The following is an 18,328-nucleotide window of genomic DNA, read 5'->3' as shown; positions in this document are numbered from 1 at the left end:
AACAATAGTATTGACATAAAAACAGTTAATACTAAACATATTAAAATTTTTATCAGCATATTATTACAAAAATGAAGACTACTATGCATTACTTCTTTAAAATTACACACATTTTAATTAATATTTTTAAAACATTTGAATGCAATGTTTATTCTGCTTTCCTTACTTCAATTTAAGTAGAATCAGAGAAATCAAACAGAATTTGGTAGTATATTATTTCTAAGAACATTGAGCATGTGCAAGCCCTTCTTAAGGTTGGATTCATCAAGTCTCTCCCAAAGAGCAAACATACTTTTCATATTAGAACTATGTTATTCATCACTAATAAAAATCAACTGTTTCCCATCTTGTTCAAAACCAGATTTGTTATCCAGCAAAAAGAAGCATAACTATTTTTGTGGCTATCAAAAATCAGGTTTTAAGAAGATTTAATCATACTTCATTAAATGCTAAAATTGCACTAAATTGTGCTGAATTCTGAAAAAGTTCTCTATCCTGCAACAGTCAGAACTACTTTTGTGCTATGTTTACAACAACATTGTAAACGCTTGTTAAGAAAGGTCATGTCCAAGTGTTGACTGAATAATGTAAAAAACATCAATTTGTGGGAAGGCAGCATGGTTTAAGTCATCAGAGCAACACATTAGGGCACAAAAGGTTGCTGCATGAATACTTGGTTTCTCTCTTTTACCCTCTTATGTTTCATTTATTGATACCCTAAGATCTTCATTATTTGAATTACTGCATCTTAAAAAATATCCAGCCACACAGCTAGCAAGAAATGTTTGTTTCATCATGTTCTGCACACTGCTGAATCCTAATGCAGCTGGAACACAGTACTGAGAAAACACACCAGGTTAAGTAACTTCAGATGAAAAGGCATTTAAACAGAAACCTACTTTCCAAAGTGCACCCAAGAACTCAAAGTCGACAGCCTTCTTACTATAATAAAGATGACCCTCCCTTCCCTAGCATAAGTATTTTGGTTTTCTTGCTGTCATCTTCACATACTAAATTTTACACTTGTCATATTTTTCTTTTATAAAAATATTTGTGAATTAAAAAAAAAAAGTGGAAGTTAATGATATTCAGCATCCCAGTGGTTGCTAGTGCTAAACTGCAACACTTGAAACTCCATCTGAACTCCACAGCTAGGACACAAAAAAACCCAATAATGGAGAGAAATCTCTCTAATTTATCATTTTTTGTTTAAACTTGCTATGAACTAAGTAGAAAAACAAACCCATACTGTATCAAATTTCAAAAATTAGAGAGCTAAAAATTAATTACTTCTGCCATGATTAGGGATCACCTGAGCCATGTATTTCCTGACCCCACTTTGGGTTTTGTCATTGTTTTTAGTGGTCTATCAAGAGCTAGACAGAGGGAGTCAGGAGTCTCATTTATATGTAGTGAAGATAAACATTACAACAGTTCTGTAGTTAAAACTCATGGATACTCAAAAAAATATTTATTCTGTATTCCAGACATCTGTCTGCCAGAACAAGTTACTCTTCATATTTGGTTTAAGTCTTCAAATAAAATATTTACTAAGATAGTTTTTATTTCTTGCATCTCTGTCTAGCAAACTTATTCAGCGTGCAGCTCACCTTCTGTCTAGCATCAAAAACCATAGCACACAGGCTGTCGCTCCTCCTGGACTGACAACCAGCTCATTCCTGATATATTACTCCAGTCAAGCAGAGCCCAGCACTGCAGTGTAACAACATCAAACCTGCTCCTGCACCTTTCCCTCCTATCCCCCAAAATAAAGCTGGGACATTTAAAAAAGATCATTACTTTCTCAAGTTATAGTTCCACTAATAGTCCCCATATTTCTCTTTTACATAAAGAGGAAAAAAAAAAAAAAAAAAGAAAAAGCATATCAGGTGGAAAAGAGTCTATAAAGCATGTAAGGTAAAGAACACTTAACATCTAGTGTGGGAAAACAGGTAAGCCTTTGCCACTACAGCCTATAACATGACATTTCATCCACAGTACAAAAATACATATTACTTTAATTCATCTTTCTTTCCACCTTAAATCAGACAATAAACCCACTCATCTATTTTCAGTGAGGGGAAGATGATGAACTTGTCTCCGAGGAGAATAAACTGGAAGTAGAGATACATGGCAACTAATTAATTCTCTTGCTCAGTACACAGTGACAGACTATAAAGTTAAATGATGTTGTAATGCAGTAGGAGAGACGAAGAGAGAGGAAAGACTGCTCAAGGATCCTCTATCAGCATCAGTGGAAAAATGTTTTAAAAGTCAGCTGCTTATCTACCAACTAATCTAAATTGTCCAAGGAAATGCCTCTTTAGGTTTGTCACCGTGTAAGCCTGCATTATCCATTTAGCATTAGCATATGGCTAAAATGACTGCTTGTCCTCAAAATTAATGATAAAAAGGCAAATTTGCTTTCTAGCTGGTGGAGGTTCCTCTCCAGACAACATTAAGTTAAGGCCTTCTCAGACTGGCCTATTGAAAAATATTCTAATGGAGGAAAAACAAAACAAACCCCCACACAGATCTCAGTTGAAGCTGGTGAAATATTATTCACCATTTCAGTCAATTTCAAAGGGGAGTACTGAAGACAATCCTATACATTCCATTTAGGCTTTAAATGACATTCAAGAGATTGTAATTAAAACAGAAAGTAGTATAGATATGCTTATTTGCAACTGCGATGTTATGTTATCCATAAGCAATATTGCACACATTGCTTGAACACCAGCACATCTGTCAAAGATGGAATAGGAATCATTTTTAACACTCACCAGGGTACCAAACAAAACACCCTACAAGTAAGTGTCACCCTTCACATCTTGGTATCAATTTTGTTAATATTGCTCACATATGGGTCTATTAACAGGTAACACAAACGAGCCTCAAAGCATGACCAGTGGTAAGAGGCGGCATTCAGTTTTTCTAAAGCAGTATGGAAAAGTGTAACTATTTTCCTTTCATATATGTTTGGGGTTTTTTGTGCCAAACTTTCACCTCATCTCTAAGGCTAAAAACAGTCTAAGGAGCAATCTGAAATTCTGCTGGGTGTCTGTGGCAAAGGGGAGGAGCAAACAGGGGTGGCCTCTTTGAGAAGATGCCAGGGGCAGCCCTGTGCCAGGCACAGCCGGTACCACACCACCGCATGACACGGCTGAGCCCATCAGCCACGCTTGCAGTGCCCCTGTGAAAACTTATTTAAGAAAGGGCAAAACAAAGCACAGCAGTGAGAGGTGAGGACAAAAGTGTGAGAAGCAGCCCTGCAGTCCCTGAGGTCAGAGGACAAGGAGGTGCCCCAGGTGCCAGAGCAGAGATTACCCTGCAGCCTCTGGAGGAGACCATGGTGGTACAGAGGGAAAGGTGCAAAAAGACAGGAGCAGCAGAAAGAAACGCCTGCGTACTGACCGTAATACATCCACCCACCCACCTGTCCCGCCTTATGCCACTCATTGCATCATTGAAGGGACCGAGCGTAACCCCTGGGGTGGTACCAAGGAAGGGGAGCAGGGGCATCAGGAGTGAAGTTGGGCCTGGGGAAGGGGGCAGGAAAGATGTGGTTTCAATGTCTGTGGTTTTGTTTCCCACTACTCAAAAATCAATAATTATTTATTTAAATTGATAAGAAACTAGGTTAATTTTCCCCAAGTGGAGTCTGTTTTGCCTGCAACAGCAGTTGGTAAGCAATCTCCCTCTCTGTACCTCGGCCAGCAAGCTTTCTTCTCCCTGTTTCCCCTATCTCACCAAGGGGCATGAGTGAGGGGACATGAGCAGGCGAGCAGCTGGGTGGGAGTTTGGCTGCTAGCCAAGGCTAACCCACCACAGAAATAAAGTTACTTTCTCTTCAAAATTTGGTTAGGCCAGTCTGAATTACAGAGAGAAACACTGTTCCAAAAATTTGTATCTTGCACAAAATTGAGTTCATTTGCATTGTTGCAACTGTAACTTTTGGAAGGGTTGAATTAACTCATGATATTTTTAAGTAACATCTAAAGTAACTTGAAATACTGCTCTTACATGACTGTTTATAAAAGATATCTGAATGAACATCACATTCAGGGAACCAAAGAGAAAGTCACAGTAATTAAAATAAAAAAAAAGCATTCAATTTTTTTTACACTTTACATTATGACACAATTTCAGCATTCTGATGTTTTACTGTTTTGTACTGCAGTGAACTTGAAAGGAGAAAAACTAGAGCTGGTGTTTTTTAATTCTTACTAAATTCAAAACAAATAAACAAGAATCATTGAAATTGTCTCAGGCCGTTCATTCCCTACCTTCTGTTTCTCTCCTCATTCTCATTCTCTCAAGTTTCTTCTGCTGCTCCCTCAACAGTGCCTGCTGTTGAATCTCTAGAGTCTGGTCATCTTTTGGAGGATCAGGATACATGTGCCTCAAGCCCACACACGTTTCAGAATCTAGAGCAAAGATACAAAATTTAAATTTTTCCCTAAACTAACGTTTCTGAAAAACATTTTTAAAAAACTAGCTAAAGTCATAAAAATTTTAAAAATAATCATAATGGCCAAGAGGATGAGCCATTTTAGCAATGATTTTACAATTTTACTATATTAAAAAAAATTTTTTTCTGGTAAATGAGAAACAGGAAGTTACACAGAAACATATTTTATTGGTGGGTAAAAATATCAAATTCACTCTACTTTCATTAACATCATAATATCAAAGGCATAAGAAGTTTAAGCAGCAAGGACTGGAAGGTAAGCGAGTGCTCAAATGATAACTCAGCTTTACAATGCCACGAATTGTGTGCACTTGAAGAAATGGCCACACAGAGAGATATGCACACATACAAAATGCTGTCCGCAGAGTATGTTGTATATGGGCAGTAGCTGTGAAGAGGCTGATATTTATTTTTGTCTTTAAATCCTGGGTGGCATGGAAGATGGAGGAAAAGAACAGATGTTTCACTACCTTTCTTCATCAATATCAAGAAGATCTACCTGCCTTTGTATTTAAGTTCATTAAATTCCCAGATATTCTGTATATTGACAGGATCTTGTGCCTCCTTTGATGAAGGTCGCCTTACTGGAGCCTGCAGACGAAGCCTGGCCATCTCAAATATGTCCTTTGGATTCTTCTCTCTCCTCCTGCTTGAAAAGTTTGTAAAACAAGCAGAATATAATTTAACACTGTAACATTAATGAGTTGGATGGAAATATAATATTGATAAAGCAGGAAAATAAATTTGAAAGTAATGACACTGCAAATTGTGTAATAAAAAAGGCTAACTTAAATCAAAAAAGCCCTCAGACTTTACAGAGTGGAACTAAGACTGATGATCTGATGAGTCTTTTCCAACTAATTGGTATGATTAACTAATACATTTTGGAAGTAAACCAAATATTTTAAATAAAAAGGGTATGTTTTTCAATAAGAAAGAAAGTACTACCACAGCACTATGCTATTCATAAGCATTTTCATCAGCAGTAGTATTGCAGCTTACAGGCACAAATTATGTCCTAGGAAAAAAGGTAATGAGATAAAATTCTGCCTTAGACATCTGTTTTGGACCACCCTCCAAGACAGTATTGCAAATTCCAATCTTACCAGTACAGCCATTCTTACACTAAACTTCAGTATGATTCTTTGAAAAACCCCATACACATTAGAAAAAAATGAAGAAAATTTTATATACAAGTTCTATCTTTATATTTTCATTTCACTCATGTATATTAGCCAACTAATACTAGCTACTAATACACAGTAGCTTTGAGTTCCTGTGCAAAATCTAACTTCTAAAACTGAAGATGAAATTCTTACCGTGTAATCGGTACATCATCATCACTGGCCACATTTAGCAACTGTTCCTGCAGTCGCCTCTCTTCGCTACGAAGCTGTTTCCTCATCTCTGATAATTCATTTATCACATTCTTTCTTTCCTCTGTAATTTAACACAAATAATTTAAAAATAAAGAGTGTCAAAGACACTTTTCTGCCTACCTCATAAATGTAAAGTGGAAGAAAAAAAAAAGAGATAATGAACTGTTAATTAAAACAAGGATGATACAAACACAAGAATCGCAGCATTTTATGTACTAGAAATTAGGCCAGAGCTTGTATTTTGAGACAGCACAAGGACCAGACCCCCTGCACAGCAGAAAGCATCCAAACTTCAATTAAACTGTTTCACTGTATTTAAAAAAGAAAAAGCTGTGAAACACCAGCAAGTGGACGATGCCAGTAAATAGCCTTTTTCTGAAATTAGCAAATCTACACAGTCCTCAGAGTCCCAGAGACGATGACAAGAACTGAGGTGGCACCAGCAAGCACACGACCTCATTTCTGTTTCCCGACTCAAAAGTAGGCTGTCTGCTCAGTGCACTCTCTTAAGTGTTCAAGAGTTCTAACTTTAACACTTATTTTTAGTACGTGCTTATGTTGACTTTCTAGACCTACTTTGGGTCTAAGCTGGTTTTTTGTGCTCAGGACCACATTCCTCCACAAGTTAAACCAGTTTCATAAATTCCTTATTTTCCAAATAACAAACTTAATAATTTGGTATTTTACTGACTTTTAGTCTGAGTCCAGAACCTAGCAGGCAAGGATGTTTTACTGGCTTAAATACTCAAACAGAAGATGTAATTCATGTCCTTCTGAGTCAATTGATTTCCAAGAGCTGCATTAAGAACCACTCTGCCTTCCATTTAGTGGAAGAGCCGTAACTCCCCAGAATGGACCCAGGTACTGACTGCGGGAGTTTAGCATTTGTAGGACATCATTTACTGTTACATCCCATGTGTTGTTTCTTTTATACTTGTAAAAAAGAATCAGAAGAAAAATAGTGCTTTCCACCCACATATTGCCAAGATAACCAACATATAAAGAGCAAAGGAGATCCTCCCAGCATGTCTGAATTTTAAAACCACCAGTGAAATCTAAGATGAAGGAGCAGAGGATTAGGCAGAATAACAAAGGAAAGTAGAACTGCAGTGCTCTCTACACATTGTTGGTCTAATCCATTACTCAGCCAATACAAAACTCTCCCATTTTGCAGTGTTCTGGTCACAGTGGTTACCAGTGCCCTGACCGAAAGATCCAGTACTTCCCACGCAGACTATTCCATTATCAGAGTTTTTAGAAAAAAATATTTCCTGATGAAGACACATAATAAATGCATTTTTCTTTTGTATTAATACTTCAGACATACCCTACTAATACACTGATAATATTAAGACAGAGAGAACACCCACATAGGAATGCAAACTTTGTAAGACTATTCCTTTGCAGGCAAGAAAGAGAACCGTAACTGAGAACAATTTCATTGTAATAGAAAGCAAGCTTGCAGCAAAAACGATACCTACCAAATGCACGCAACTGATTTCTTCTAGCAGGGACAGGTGGAGAAGGAACCCTTGGTTGCGGAGGATCCTAGTAATCATAATGGATATGAAATGTTAATATGTCAAAGGAAGAGAATATAGCAGACATAAGTACATTTTATTTCCTTATTTTATGTCTAATTTATGTTAACTACCACTACTACTGAAAGACAGATTAGTAACCTTAGAGGTTATTAATGCCTAAGGGTTTTTAAATCTGACCTTTAAATGCATAATCCAAGTTACTAACATAATACCTATAACACACTATTCAGAGATCAAGACAAAGCTATACCAAGTACTGCAAAGACACAGAAATAAACTGCTCTTCCTCCAGAGCATTCTTTACATTTAAGGAAAGCAATAGTTTTAAATAAGGCTTAAAGTCTTACTTAAAACATTTTCTGAAACTGCACTATATTTTGCCAAATTATCATTTTCATGGCAAATTCATTTTTTAAATTTTTAGCCCAGTTCACACAGACAGTTGGTAAAAAACCATTTCTAATAAAAAGTCAGAAGCGTAGCCAGAGATTCAAATATCATAGATGATTATTTAATCTACTCTTCACAGGACAGATTTATTTAAAAAAAAAAATTGTCCCAGGGAAGATTAAATCAAATGGAAATGAGTGGTCTCAGGACCACTACTGTAATTCATTCGTGATGCACAGAAGAAAGTGAACTGTATTAGGAGTTATAAACTTTTTGTAGCTTCAAAAACGGTAAGATAAAACAATAATGTCTGTAGCTAGGAATCAACGTTAAACTTCATGCCTGAGCAAAGTTCTTCTCTGAGTGAACACAATGAGTTGTTATGTTAGATGTAAACTTTCTTATCCTAAACCTTGAGATCGCTAGACCTTGGTAAGCTGGACAGAGTATCTACACTCAAAAATGAGGTGCTTATCTCTACAGAAAATGTGCATGCAGAAAAAAATTAAAATACCACACCCCCCCCCCCCCCCCCAAAAAAAAAATTTCAATACTTTGAATAAAATTGAACAATAAATCTCAGAGCTATAAGACTGGCTAACATAAAGACTGTCTGCTGTTATTTGTGGTATCCCAGTAATAACTGGTAAATATTAAAAATCTGGTAGGATTTCATACACTGCACTATCTTAAATAAATCAGTAAATGTTGACTATAAAAATCATACTTGTGTATAATAAGACGTATGGCTCTCAGAAGAGGGAATCCTTTCTTCTTTTCTTATTGATTTGTTCTGAAGAACAGGAACAATGGGAGAAGGCTGCCTTGAAAACTGCAAGGAGGAAAGCAAGACTGAAACGACGTTCCTATAGATTCTGAATAAAGTATTATTTTGGACAGAAAGAGCTTGGCTAGTATTTTTCATTTGACAGAAAAATGCTTTTGCTTATCTTATTTGAATTATTCTTGTATTTAATTTGCTTTCAACTGCATAAAATTATTGCCAAAATTATTTCATGTGATTTTATTTTCTACCCATAGTAATTTTAATATCTTTTTTCTATGTAGTTTTTAAAATCTATGCTCAAGTTACGTATCTTTTTTTTTCCTCTAGACACTTCCATGGTATCTTGTCCATTTTAGAGGACCGACATGTAGACATTTCTAGAAGAGAAACAGTTCTATAATTTACTTAGATTTTCTCCATCAGAATTCTATGTGATGGACTTCTTACATCATTCCAGGTCAAAAGAAAATAATTAAATTACAAAGAACACCATTGTTAAAGATGAACAGTCCTACAGTCCTCTAAATTATATAAGCTTATTTTAGTTGTATTTGGACCTCAGGAAAAGCAGGACATGGTACTTCACAGCAGATATAAAAATCAACTATAGAGTGCAGCTTGCTCTTACTTATCTTGTTTTTACTTTTTTTTTTTTTTTTTTACACAAATTTGATCAGCAAGATAAGTTTCCACTGTAGTATATCTGATTTTTCAATCAGCTGTTCTCTGTGTGTCCACTAAGTGTACCGTAGCTTGATAAACTGAGAGGGGAACAACATTAAAGGTAGAGGTCTAAGAAATCATGCAATTTCCTTAAAATTCAGTTATTTTTAAAAGTTAGGAAGAAGTATTTGTATCTTAGAAAGTCACTGAAGCATACCATCTTCTTTTCCTCTTCCATCTTTTCTTTCTCAAAATATTGTCTAAGTTGTTCATTTTGCTTTTCTTCTTTTTCTTTTCTTCTTTTTTCTGCCTCTTTTTGCCTCTCTTCATCTAATCGAATCATTTCTTTATTTTTTAATCTTCGCTGTAACATAAACATTATTAGTACACAAAAAAGACTCAACTTTATTAAAGTTTTGCTTTGTTTTTCTTCGAGAAGTTAAAATTACACATCAAATTGATTAGTATGAAAGAAAAGCGTATTTCATTAGGCTAACTTCAAACATTCAAATTAAAAACTATGCCATGCAAATACTAAACATCTGCAGTCCTGGCTCTGCTAACATCATTTAAAGCATTTAACAGAATTCCTAATAACTTCAGTAAACACCAGTTTGTGTCCCCAGATCTGCTGCCAGTTAAGGCTAAACTGTAGGAGTCATTTCCAAAAATTCAGATTCAAAGAAAACATACACACATGCACCACCTGTCAGAAGCACACTGAGAAAATTATCATCCAGTCTCAATCTTAGTCTTGTGTCTGTGAAAAGCGATGATACCAGTTAGCTTCCTACTCTATACTAGACCAGTTCTATTAGCCAGAAGACAGGACTCATCCAGCTAACTTGCTCATACTTGAGAAGAGAATCTAGAATATAAGCTAAGTGTTCCGTCTTAGAAATCTTGAAGTCCTACATCCTGAACTGATCTTTCATAGTCCTGCAGGGTACTGAAAGATTTTTCCATCTCTGATGGCCTTGTGTCCTTTTCCTACAATTATTTAAGATATTCTGAGTTACGCAATTTCATTCAATTTTCCAAACCTGATAAATAAAGCTTTTGGGTTAGAATTAAATCACAAGTTTACCTTCATGAAAAGTATTCATTAGATTTGCTTGGCATTCTTTCAAAACAAGCAGTTCTTATCTCAAAGACAAATCCTGACCAATTAAAAAAAAGGCTTTACGAAATCTTCCTCTATAGCTACATCCAGAATACAAATAATTCCATGAGCTAGATTTAAGAGGCTAACAAAAAAAAAAGTTTTGTTTTTAAATTCACCAATGTGACAAAGCTTTTTATTGGTCTTACAATTTTTTTAAAAAGGAAAGCACCACTGTCAATTATAAAAAGATACAAATTTTCTTAAAAGAGTTAACAGTACTTCAAGTGGTAGCATACCATAGAGTTAGAAGCACTAGAAGTGCTAGTTAATACAATTTTCTACCTGTCCTCTGGCTAATGTAGACCCTTTTAAAAACAAAGACCAATTCACAGAACACTTCTCAGTTTACCTTCTTAATCTAGAGGACAAATATTACAAAGGGTTACTTCAGGATGGAAAAAAAGTCAAGGTATCAAAATACTACACCTCCTCCTCTTTCTTTCTTTTCTCTTCTTGTTCATCTTCATATGCTTTTTGAATTCTCATCCTCTGTTCAGCTAGTCGTTTTTCTTCTTTTTCTTCTTCCATTCTAAGTTTTTCTCGCTCTGCTTCTTCCCTACGTCTCTTTTCTTCAATCTAGAAAATAAAGCAAAGAAGTATTGACCTGTCAATAGCCAGCAATAATCTGATGAAAATTTACCACCGTGATCTTCTATGGACTTTTGTAGTACCTACCTGCACAATCAAAGATTGTATGGAGCAACTGAAATAATTCTAGGGCCAGTCTTACATTTCAGCTTCAGAATTCCTTTAAAATCAGATTATATTTTACTCTTTCTTCTTGGCCACTATTTACTGAGCCACCCTCCAGTAAGAACACTAATTATAAATGCTGCTAATAAAACCTGAATATTTCCTAACACTTACTCTACTCCGGATGAGCTGGAATTACATTTTTCTTCACTGATTAAATAATGGAAGATGGGAAACCAAAACAAAAAAGACATAGCAATTATCTTTTTCCTTTCCACAATTATAATATTTTTAGACACAGTGCCGACTTACTGAAGCCAAAGGTCTGCCCATTCTTTATTCTTTTTGGCAGCACTATACATGGAAAAAAACACTTCATCTTTTCTTTTTAAGAGATCTATATCAAACCACTGCATGACATTTGTACTCTTTTAAGTTATCTAGGATTTCCTTGATATTGATATTTAATTAAATTGATACTTAACTGTTGTGGCATCAGATTATATGCGAAGTATTATGAACAGAAGCCAGAAGCTGGTAGAAAAACAACCACGTTTCATATACCCATCAATAAATAACTACACTATTGTCTCACTGATCACCATTTCATTCTGATGAACATGCATTTGTAACACATAGACATCCAAGGGCAAACATCTTTGTTTCTTTACATATTTACGTATGCAAACTTGTACTGTATGCACAGTTTTAGAACTCAATACTGTATTCAGAGAGCTGTACTTAGGAAAAAAAAGACAGAATCTAGATTAATGAAGCCAACTATTAATAGCACCACTTTTATAGGCATTTCTTAAATAAGGGAAAATCTGAGAGACTCAAGAGGGTATAGCTCTTAGTGTACCTCTTGTATACAGAATTGGCTATGATTGGATAAGGTCTTTGGTCAGCAGTATCTGATGATTTACTTTGACTGTAATCCCTCTTTTTAAAATTTATTTAACTAGACAATAACTGGTGTGTGTATTCACCTGTAGACGAAGAAAGTTCTTGTATGACTCCTGTCGCTTAAGATGCTGTGGAGATGGTGGTTCACCGAACACGTTACCTCGAGCAAAAGGAGAGGTCTGTGCAAATGTAAAACCTAAAGGGGCAGCAGGGTGGGGGGTAAAGATAAAAATCAAAGCAAATTTAAGACAGAAAGCCAGAGTGAGGAAGCAGGAATCTGAGATACTTCTTTCAAAAGGTAGTTTATGACAGCCATAATTCAAGGTTACTGCTGAAAACAATAGCTGGGATTAAAAGTTCTTAAGTTGTCTGCCTAGAACACCATCAGGTTTTAACTGCTCGATAAATAATGTCCAAGCAAGTTGTCTTTTTACAAAGTAACGCCTATAAAAGTCATATATTCTACTGTCCAATCTACAGTTTATGTTATCTGTAAGTTAATTAGAATAGCAATAATTTTACATCTCATAACTTGACTGCTTGCAATTACTCTGGCTTAGCACACGTAGTTCTGTTCTTTAGGTTTACTCACTCTTTAAAACCAGAACATCCTAACAGAAGAAATATTTAGGTAAAATAGCAATGGATGTTACAAAAAACAAAGCTCAAAACTGGCAAATAAAATTCTAAGCAGTCAGAAAATTGAATTCTGCCAGTATAAGATGCCTTCCATACTATGAAGTTTGAAGCATCAAGTCTCCTTTAGCCCTGAATTATGAATGCATCATAACCATACAGTCCCAAAAGCTCTAGATAGGAGGATTCACTCAGATACCACACAGAACAGGTTTTGCAGAACAGGATCCCTACAGGAAGCAGAGGAGGAAGGAAGTAAAGCAAAACTAGAGGAAGTTGTGTTAACTTTTCAGCTGACACAGCATGTTCTTCATTCATACCACGTCTGCTCCAAAGGACAGCGCCTCAAGGATGTGCAAGAGCAATAGCTCCACTGAACTGAGATGAACACAGCTGTAGTTGTTCTCATGTTCTCCCCTTACATTTTCCTACATGGTGATGTACCACCCAAGTCAGATGAAAACAGAAATAACACATACACTTATTCCCATAGGGATGCATGTGCTTACTGCTACAGCCAAGCCTTAGAAGCATGTGCTTGCATACCAAGGAGTACACTTTGAGGTTAGTGTTATTTTTCCTTACATGGAGTCACTGTTTGAATGCTTCCAAAATATAACTAAATTTACATGTGGCTCTTTCAGGATGCATTTACTTCATACGGATATATTCCATGCAAAAAAACCAGAATAAAGTTTATATACCATTTGAAAGGCATGGACACGAGACAGAAAGTTACTGTGGAATGTATCAAGGAATGAACTTACTGTGTACCGACTACTACCCTGCAAGTTCCTCTTTTAATGGGGTGGTATAAAAAAAAACACAAACAAAACAAAAACCAAAAGAACAAAACCACCAAAACCTACACAAAGCCACTTTACTGCCTGACTAATCAAATGGAACGTGCAAGACTATAAAAGTTGCCATCACTGATCTGCACCACATCCTGATACCAAAGTGATCTAACCAGGGGGCTCTTTGCTATTGTGCATTATTACTTCATCGGCCTTGCCTGTTTCACTTCTTACGAAATGCTTAAATATACACTGTATTAGGGACAAAGAGCAAGATGGGGGACAGAAGGAACAAAAAAAAATTTATTCTACAGCCAGAGGTCAGGACACTGAATTGCAATTGCGTGAAGTAGATCCATGCCCCAAATACCATGTAATTCTTTATACAGAAGTGCAAAAGTTCAGACATGAGAAAGAAAAGCGGCATCTAAGCTGAGTTGAGGAGACTGCCAGTGATCCTGGCCTTTGCCCATCCCAGACTAGGGACAGGTCTGGAGTACCACAGCTCTCTCATTTAGATGTCTCACAAAACGTAAGAAGAGAAAGATCCATTAGTTTTTAAATAGGAAAATAAAATAAAATCCCTGAAACCTGGAGGCAGTGCACAGGGCTGCATATGTACCCAATTTACTTGTAACTTTTTAGAACTTGTTAACCTAGTTATTGTACCAATTTCATCTTAACCTGTAACATGATACATCTGCAGACCCTCCTCCTCCTTTTATTGCACCTTCTCTCCTACTATACAGTTGTATTTTACTGTGTCATTTAAAAGCAAAACAAATATGTATTAAGATTTAATTAGATAACACTGAACCTGGAAAACTAATATACTGATCCTGACTGTTCAGTGCTAAAACAGTTACTAGATATCATTACCGACAAGACAGATAAGAACATACATTTTCAGTACACACAGTGACAGCAGTGAAGAAGTTTGGGAAAGAAGCATGATACTGACTTCACAGATAGAGAGCACTAACACTATCATAGGACTACTAGAAAGGAGTAAAGAAACTAGAGAATTTTGATCACTAAGACCTATAAATAATTAGAGCTGTAATACAGTATTCTTAAAAACCTGCTATTTTATTTGTAGATGCTTCTGTGTTCTCAGGTCTTGGGGAAGCCAAACTTAGGTCAACAGATACAATAGCCCTTTTATCTTCATATAGTCTTGCCTCTGGATTATGATATGCATCTTCGTTTTGCTTGTGCATCATATTCAAGTCCGCTAAAGGAAAGGGGAAATAACTGTTTATTTATAATATTTTATTCTCATAAAAGGCACGTTCACCATAGATTCTCAAAAATACAGGGATTTTTGAGCAGACTCCACTTTTACTGTGCATACCAACTATGGGAACAAAAAATATAGGACAAGAATATAGGAGCTATAGGTGAAATACTAGTCATTAGGAATTCACTGATTAAAAGATATACTTTGTTGGTTTTCTTTTGCCCGGAATGATTCTTCACAGCAAACCTCCTCTCTCCTCCACCCAAAAAAATGCTATAGAATGGAAAGATAAAGAGCTCAAAGACAAAAATGACTGACAAGTCTGTGTTGACAAGCATGTATTTAGAAACCACCCCTTCTTCTATTTCCTGAAAGCTGTAAAATACTTTTGAGTTTAGTTTTGGTATTTTAAATACTGAATCTCTATATGATTACCATTAAGGGCAATAAGCACAACTGAACCATTAAAGTGTATTTTGGTCTTCATGTCTTTAGTAATAATCCAGGTGCAGATTTCTGTATGTAAACCAATGTCATTCAACATTTTCACCAAAATTTACATGGTGCCTCTCAGTTACCATAAAAATCCTGATCAATGTTAATTTCAGCTCATTTTGAAGTGTTACCAAACTATACCTAGAAAGCTAGTTTCAAAACAAAAAAGTACTACACAGTTTTCAGATTATCTTTTAGAATAGTTTCTGATAATTATGAATTACATCCCTCTCTGTAAAGCTGCCTTTGCATACATCAGAGTGTCAAAAGCTATTTACAGACTTTTTCAGGAGGATAAAAAGGCAAGTCACACTGCATAAAAGAGAGACATGGCAGAAAGCATGTTATGTTTCACGACATTTGACTCATAACTTATCCCTCATGCTGCTAAACTATGGTGGGAAAAATAACATTACATGTGTAATTCAGGAAAACAAGCTAAAGAACTTCTTTCACTTGGTTCCTCATTTACAGAGATAAGCTTCTCAGCAGGAGATAAGCTTCTCAGCAGGTATATGCAGAGCTCAGGCTAATACAACACACCTACATTTTCCTCTGACCTACTCTACTCTCATCATTGTAAATCCTAGAGAAAGAAGCCAGACACTTAAATGCAGTGCCTAAAGTTAGGCAGTGTGAACACCTCTATCTGCTCTGGGGATAAACACAAGCTTAGATCCTCAACACAGGCTTCTAAACTTATTATTTGGGCCCACCACCTTTAAAAAGCATTTAAACTTTACTTCCCACCCTCAAACTACACTATGAATTTAGCCATATGTCACTCAGGTGTCATAAAATTAAAACTAATTATTTATATATAAAATGTTATCCAGTAACTGTTCCATGCTTTGAAAATTCTCATATTTTATTACTGGGAGACAAATTTTTAAAAGCTAATCAGAATTCAACATCATCTTCCAATAACAAGAAAATAAATCTGTTTTACGTTAGAAATCAGTAGTTATAAAACTGTAAGACTCACTCACTCAGATGCTAAAGGCAAGAATGAAGAGAGCTTGCACAGGTCAAGATTTTGAAATATACAAATCTAATCGTGCCTAGTGAGTACTATTTTTATTTTAGATAAACTACTCCTGCAGGGTTCACTAGGAACAAGGATCAGGAATTTGAGTTTTAACCTTACATCTATCTCTGATTTATTGCAGGGGTGGATGAACAACTTGCCCGGATAATAGCTATCTCCATGCTAACTACTCCCATCTTGTATAAAACAGCACTTAGAGAAAAATAAACCTTAAAAAAACATTACTGCTGACTGCTATTTATATAGCCATTTACCAGCAGTGTTACTTGGGAAAATTTAAATATTCCACTTAGCTTTACATATATATATTCAAACATGCTTCCATTTTCCATGTCACAAGTAGAGCTTTCTAAGCCTAGAATTTATTTTAAAAAAGAAAAACAATTAAAAAAAATTGTTCCTGGAAAATGTTTAAATAAAAGTCTTCACAACAGACTTTAGCGCAATTCTATTGCAGATGATTCTAACAGCTTGTTTTCCTCCTTCTCTCTTTGTTAACGCGTTGTGTCTTCACTTATAGTTGACACATCCTGTGTTTCTCATTTTGTTCAAAATGTACTCTTTGAATGATTCTACAGAAATCAAAATTACTCACTTAAATATTGCTTGAGTACATCTGCTTGAAACAAGTACATCTATTTGTCAATAAAGGGCTACCAGTGTTACAAAACAAGGAATAACATCTGAATAGAGCCCTTACGAGAGCAAGAAAACATCAATCTTGAAAAGACAACCCGTAATTTTGGCAAACATACTTATCAGATTTCCTTTTGCATCTCTGAGAGGAGCACCACCACCACCTTTTCCCCAGGGATTGTAATTCTTCATTTCTGCTTCTAACTTGGCTTCGTAGCGTTCCTTCTCCTCTCTCTCTTGTCTGCGCCGTTCCTCTCTCTCTCTTATCTAAAAAAACAAGCCAGTTGCATGAAAATATCACATTAAGTATAATTTTAATAAAAAGTTAACAGAGCAAGCTGAATGCTATCATTACCCTTTCCCCCCCTCTACATCAAGCAAATTGCAAACATTTCACTTCCTATACTGCAGACAGTGCATTGAATATTGTTGCCAAAATGTGCATGTCCAGTTGTACATAATCACAGAGAAACATACAGATTCACATTATAAGACTTCCAAGTTCCAGAAATGTTCACATCTGACACTTGCAGTACATCAAAAGTCCCATAACTTTGGCCTTTGATACAGCATGTTATACTGGAAATCAAACAGGCAAAATTCTACAGTATTATAGCACCTGCTTCTCTCAACCAGGTATATTTTGTTTAACCAAAACTTAGACTAGAGATGACATGAGATAAAGAAAGACTCCTAACAATAAATGCCTTAATAGAATGCTACACAATTCTGTAACCATTCATGAAATAGTTTTCTGCAGTAATACATGACAATGTATGTAAATAATGCAGAACTGTTCATATGGTTTGTTCTTCCTTTTCTTCAAAATCAGGTTAAATTTATATAACTAAATCTCCTAATAACTTAATGCAGCATTTATAAAGAGAACAGCTATTTAAAAAATCCCATCTTCTATTCAAACCTTTTAAAACATTAGCTACTGTTTATGTAGCTCAAATATATTAATGTATTTTTCTTAAGTTTGTTTCTTCTGTGCATTAGATAATAATTTCCCTTTATCAAGTAGTCAGACAATTTCCTAAGAGATATAATGAGTCAACACAAAGACCCATCTAGCCCCTTTGACTGTTTACAAAAATGGTCAGTCAGGTTTGTCTACAGGAAAAAAAAGCAGAATACTTTCTGTTTACTTTCAACCATAAGCAGCATAACAACTTTGAAACACTGTATCATGCCACATTCATTAGACCTTTATGTCAAATTGTGCAGTCTCTCACCTGGCAAGATAAAATTTATTACTTAAGACTATAGTGAGAAAATGCCTTCAGAGAAGTGTAAGTGCAATATCAGACCCTATTCCTAAATGTTTATTTTATTCTTAATGTGACCTTGATTGGCAGCCTCTCCTTTATCTCTATGCCCAATCATAATTACAACTAGACTATTTTTATAGCAATTATTTACCTCCACTGAAGAAATACATAAAGAAGAATAAGGTAAGAAAATGTTAGTGCCAC

General features: G+C 35.6%; 1 protein-coding gene across 9 annotated transcripts in view; it reads right to left on the bottom strand.

Moving 5' to 3' along the window:
• The window catches only part of CSPP1 (centrosome and spindle pole associated protein 1), a 66,759-nt gene that overhangs the window by 11,197 nt on the left and 37,234 nt on the right, over positions 1-18,328 (bottom strand). For 6 of the 9 annotated variants that reach the window (XM_049828558.1, XM_049828566.1, XM_049828576.1 and 3 more), the window contains 10 exons: positions 16,970-17,117; positions 14,513-14,665; positions 12,082-12,194; positions 10,826-10,975; positions 9,452-9,598; positions 8,512-8,616; positions 7,332-7,398; positions 5,791-5,911; positions 4,975-5,120; positions 4,287-4,427 (listed from right to left, as the gene is read on the bottom strand). In XM_049828558.1, coding sequence (XP_049684515.1) covers positions 4,287-4,427; positions 4,975-5,120; positions 5,791-5,911; positions 7,332-7,398; positions 8,512-8,616; positions 9,452-9,598; positions 10,826-10,975; positions 12,082-12,194; positions 14,513-14,665; positions 16,970-17,117 — 1,291 coding nt within the window. The remainder of the gene's footprint in view (positions 1-4,286; positions 4,428-4,974; positions 5,121-5,790; positions 5,912-7,331; positions 7,399-8,511; positions 8,617-9,451; positions 9,599-10,825; positions 10,976-12,081; positions 12,195-14,512; positions 14,666-16,969; positions 17,118-18,328) is intronic. The other 3 variants (XM_049828584.1, XM_049828603.1, XM_049828534.1) reach the window with 2 other exon arrangements.

Source organism: Accipiter gentilis, chromosome 2 (assembly GCF_929443795.1).
Source record: "Accipiter gentilis chromosome 2, bAccGen1.1, whole genome shotgun sequence".
In the NCBI taxonomy this organism is placed as follows: Eukaryota; Metazoa; Chordata; class Aves; order Accipitriformes; family Accipitridae; genus Astur; species Astur gentilis.
This window is presented reverse-complemented; position numbering and strand designations above follow the sequence as displayed.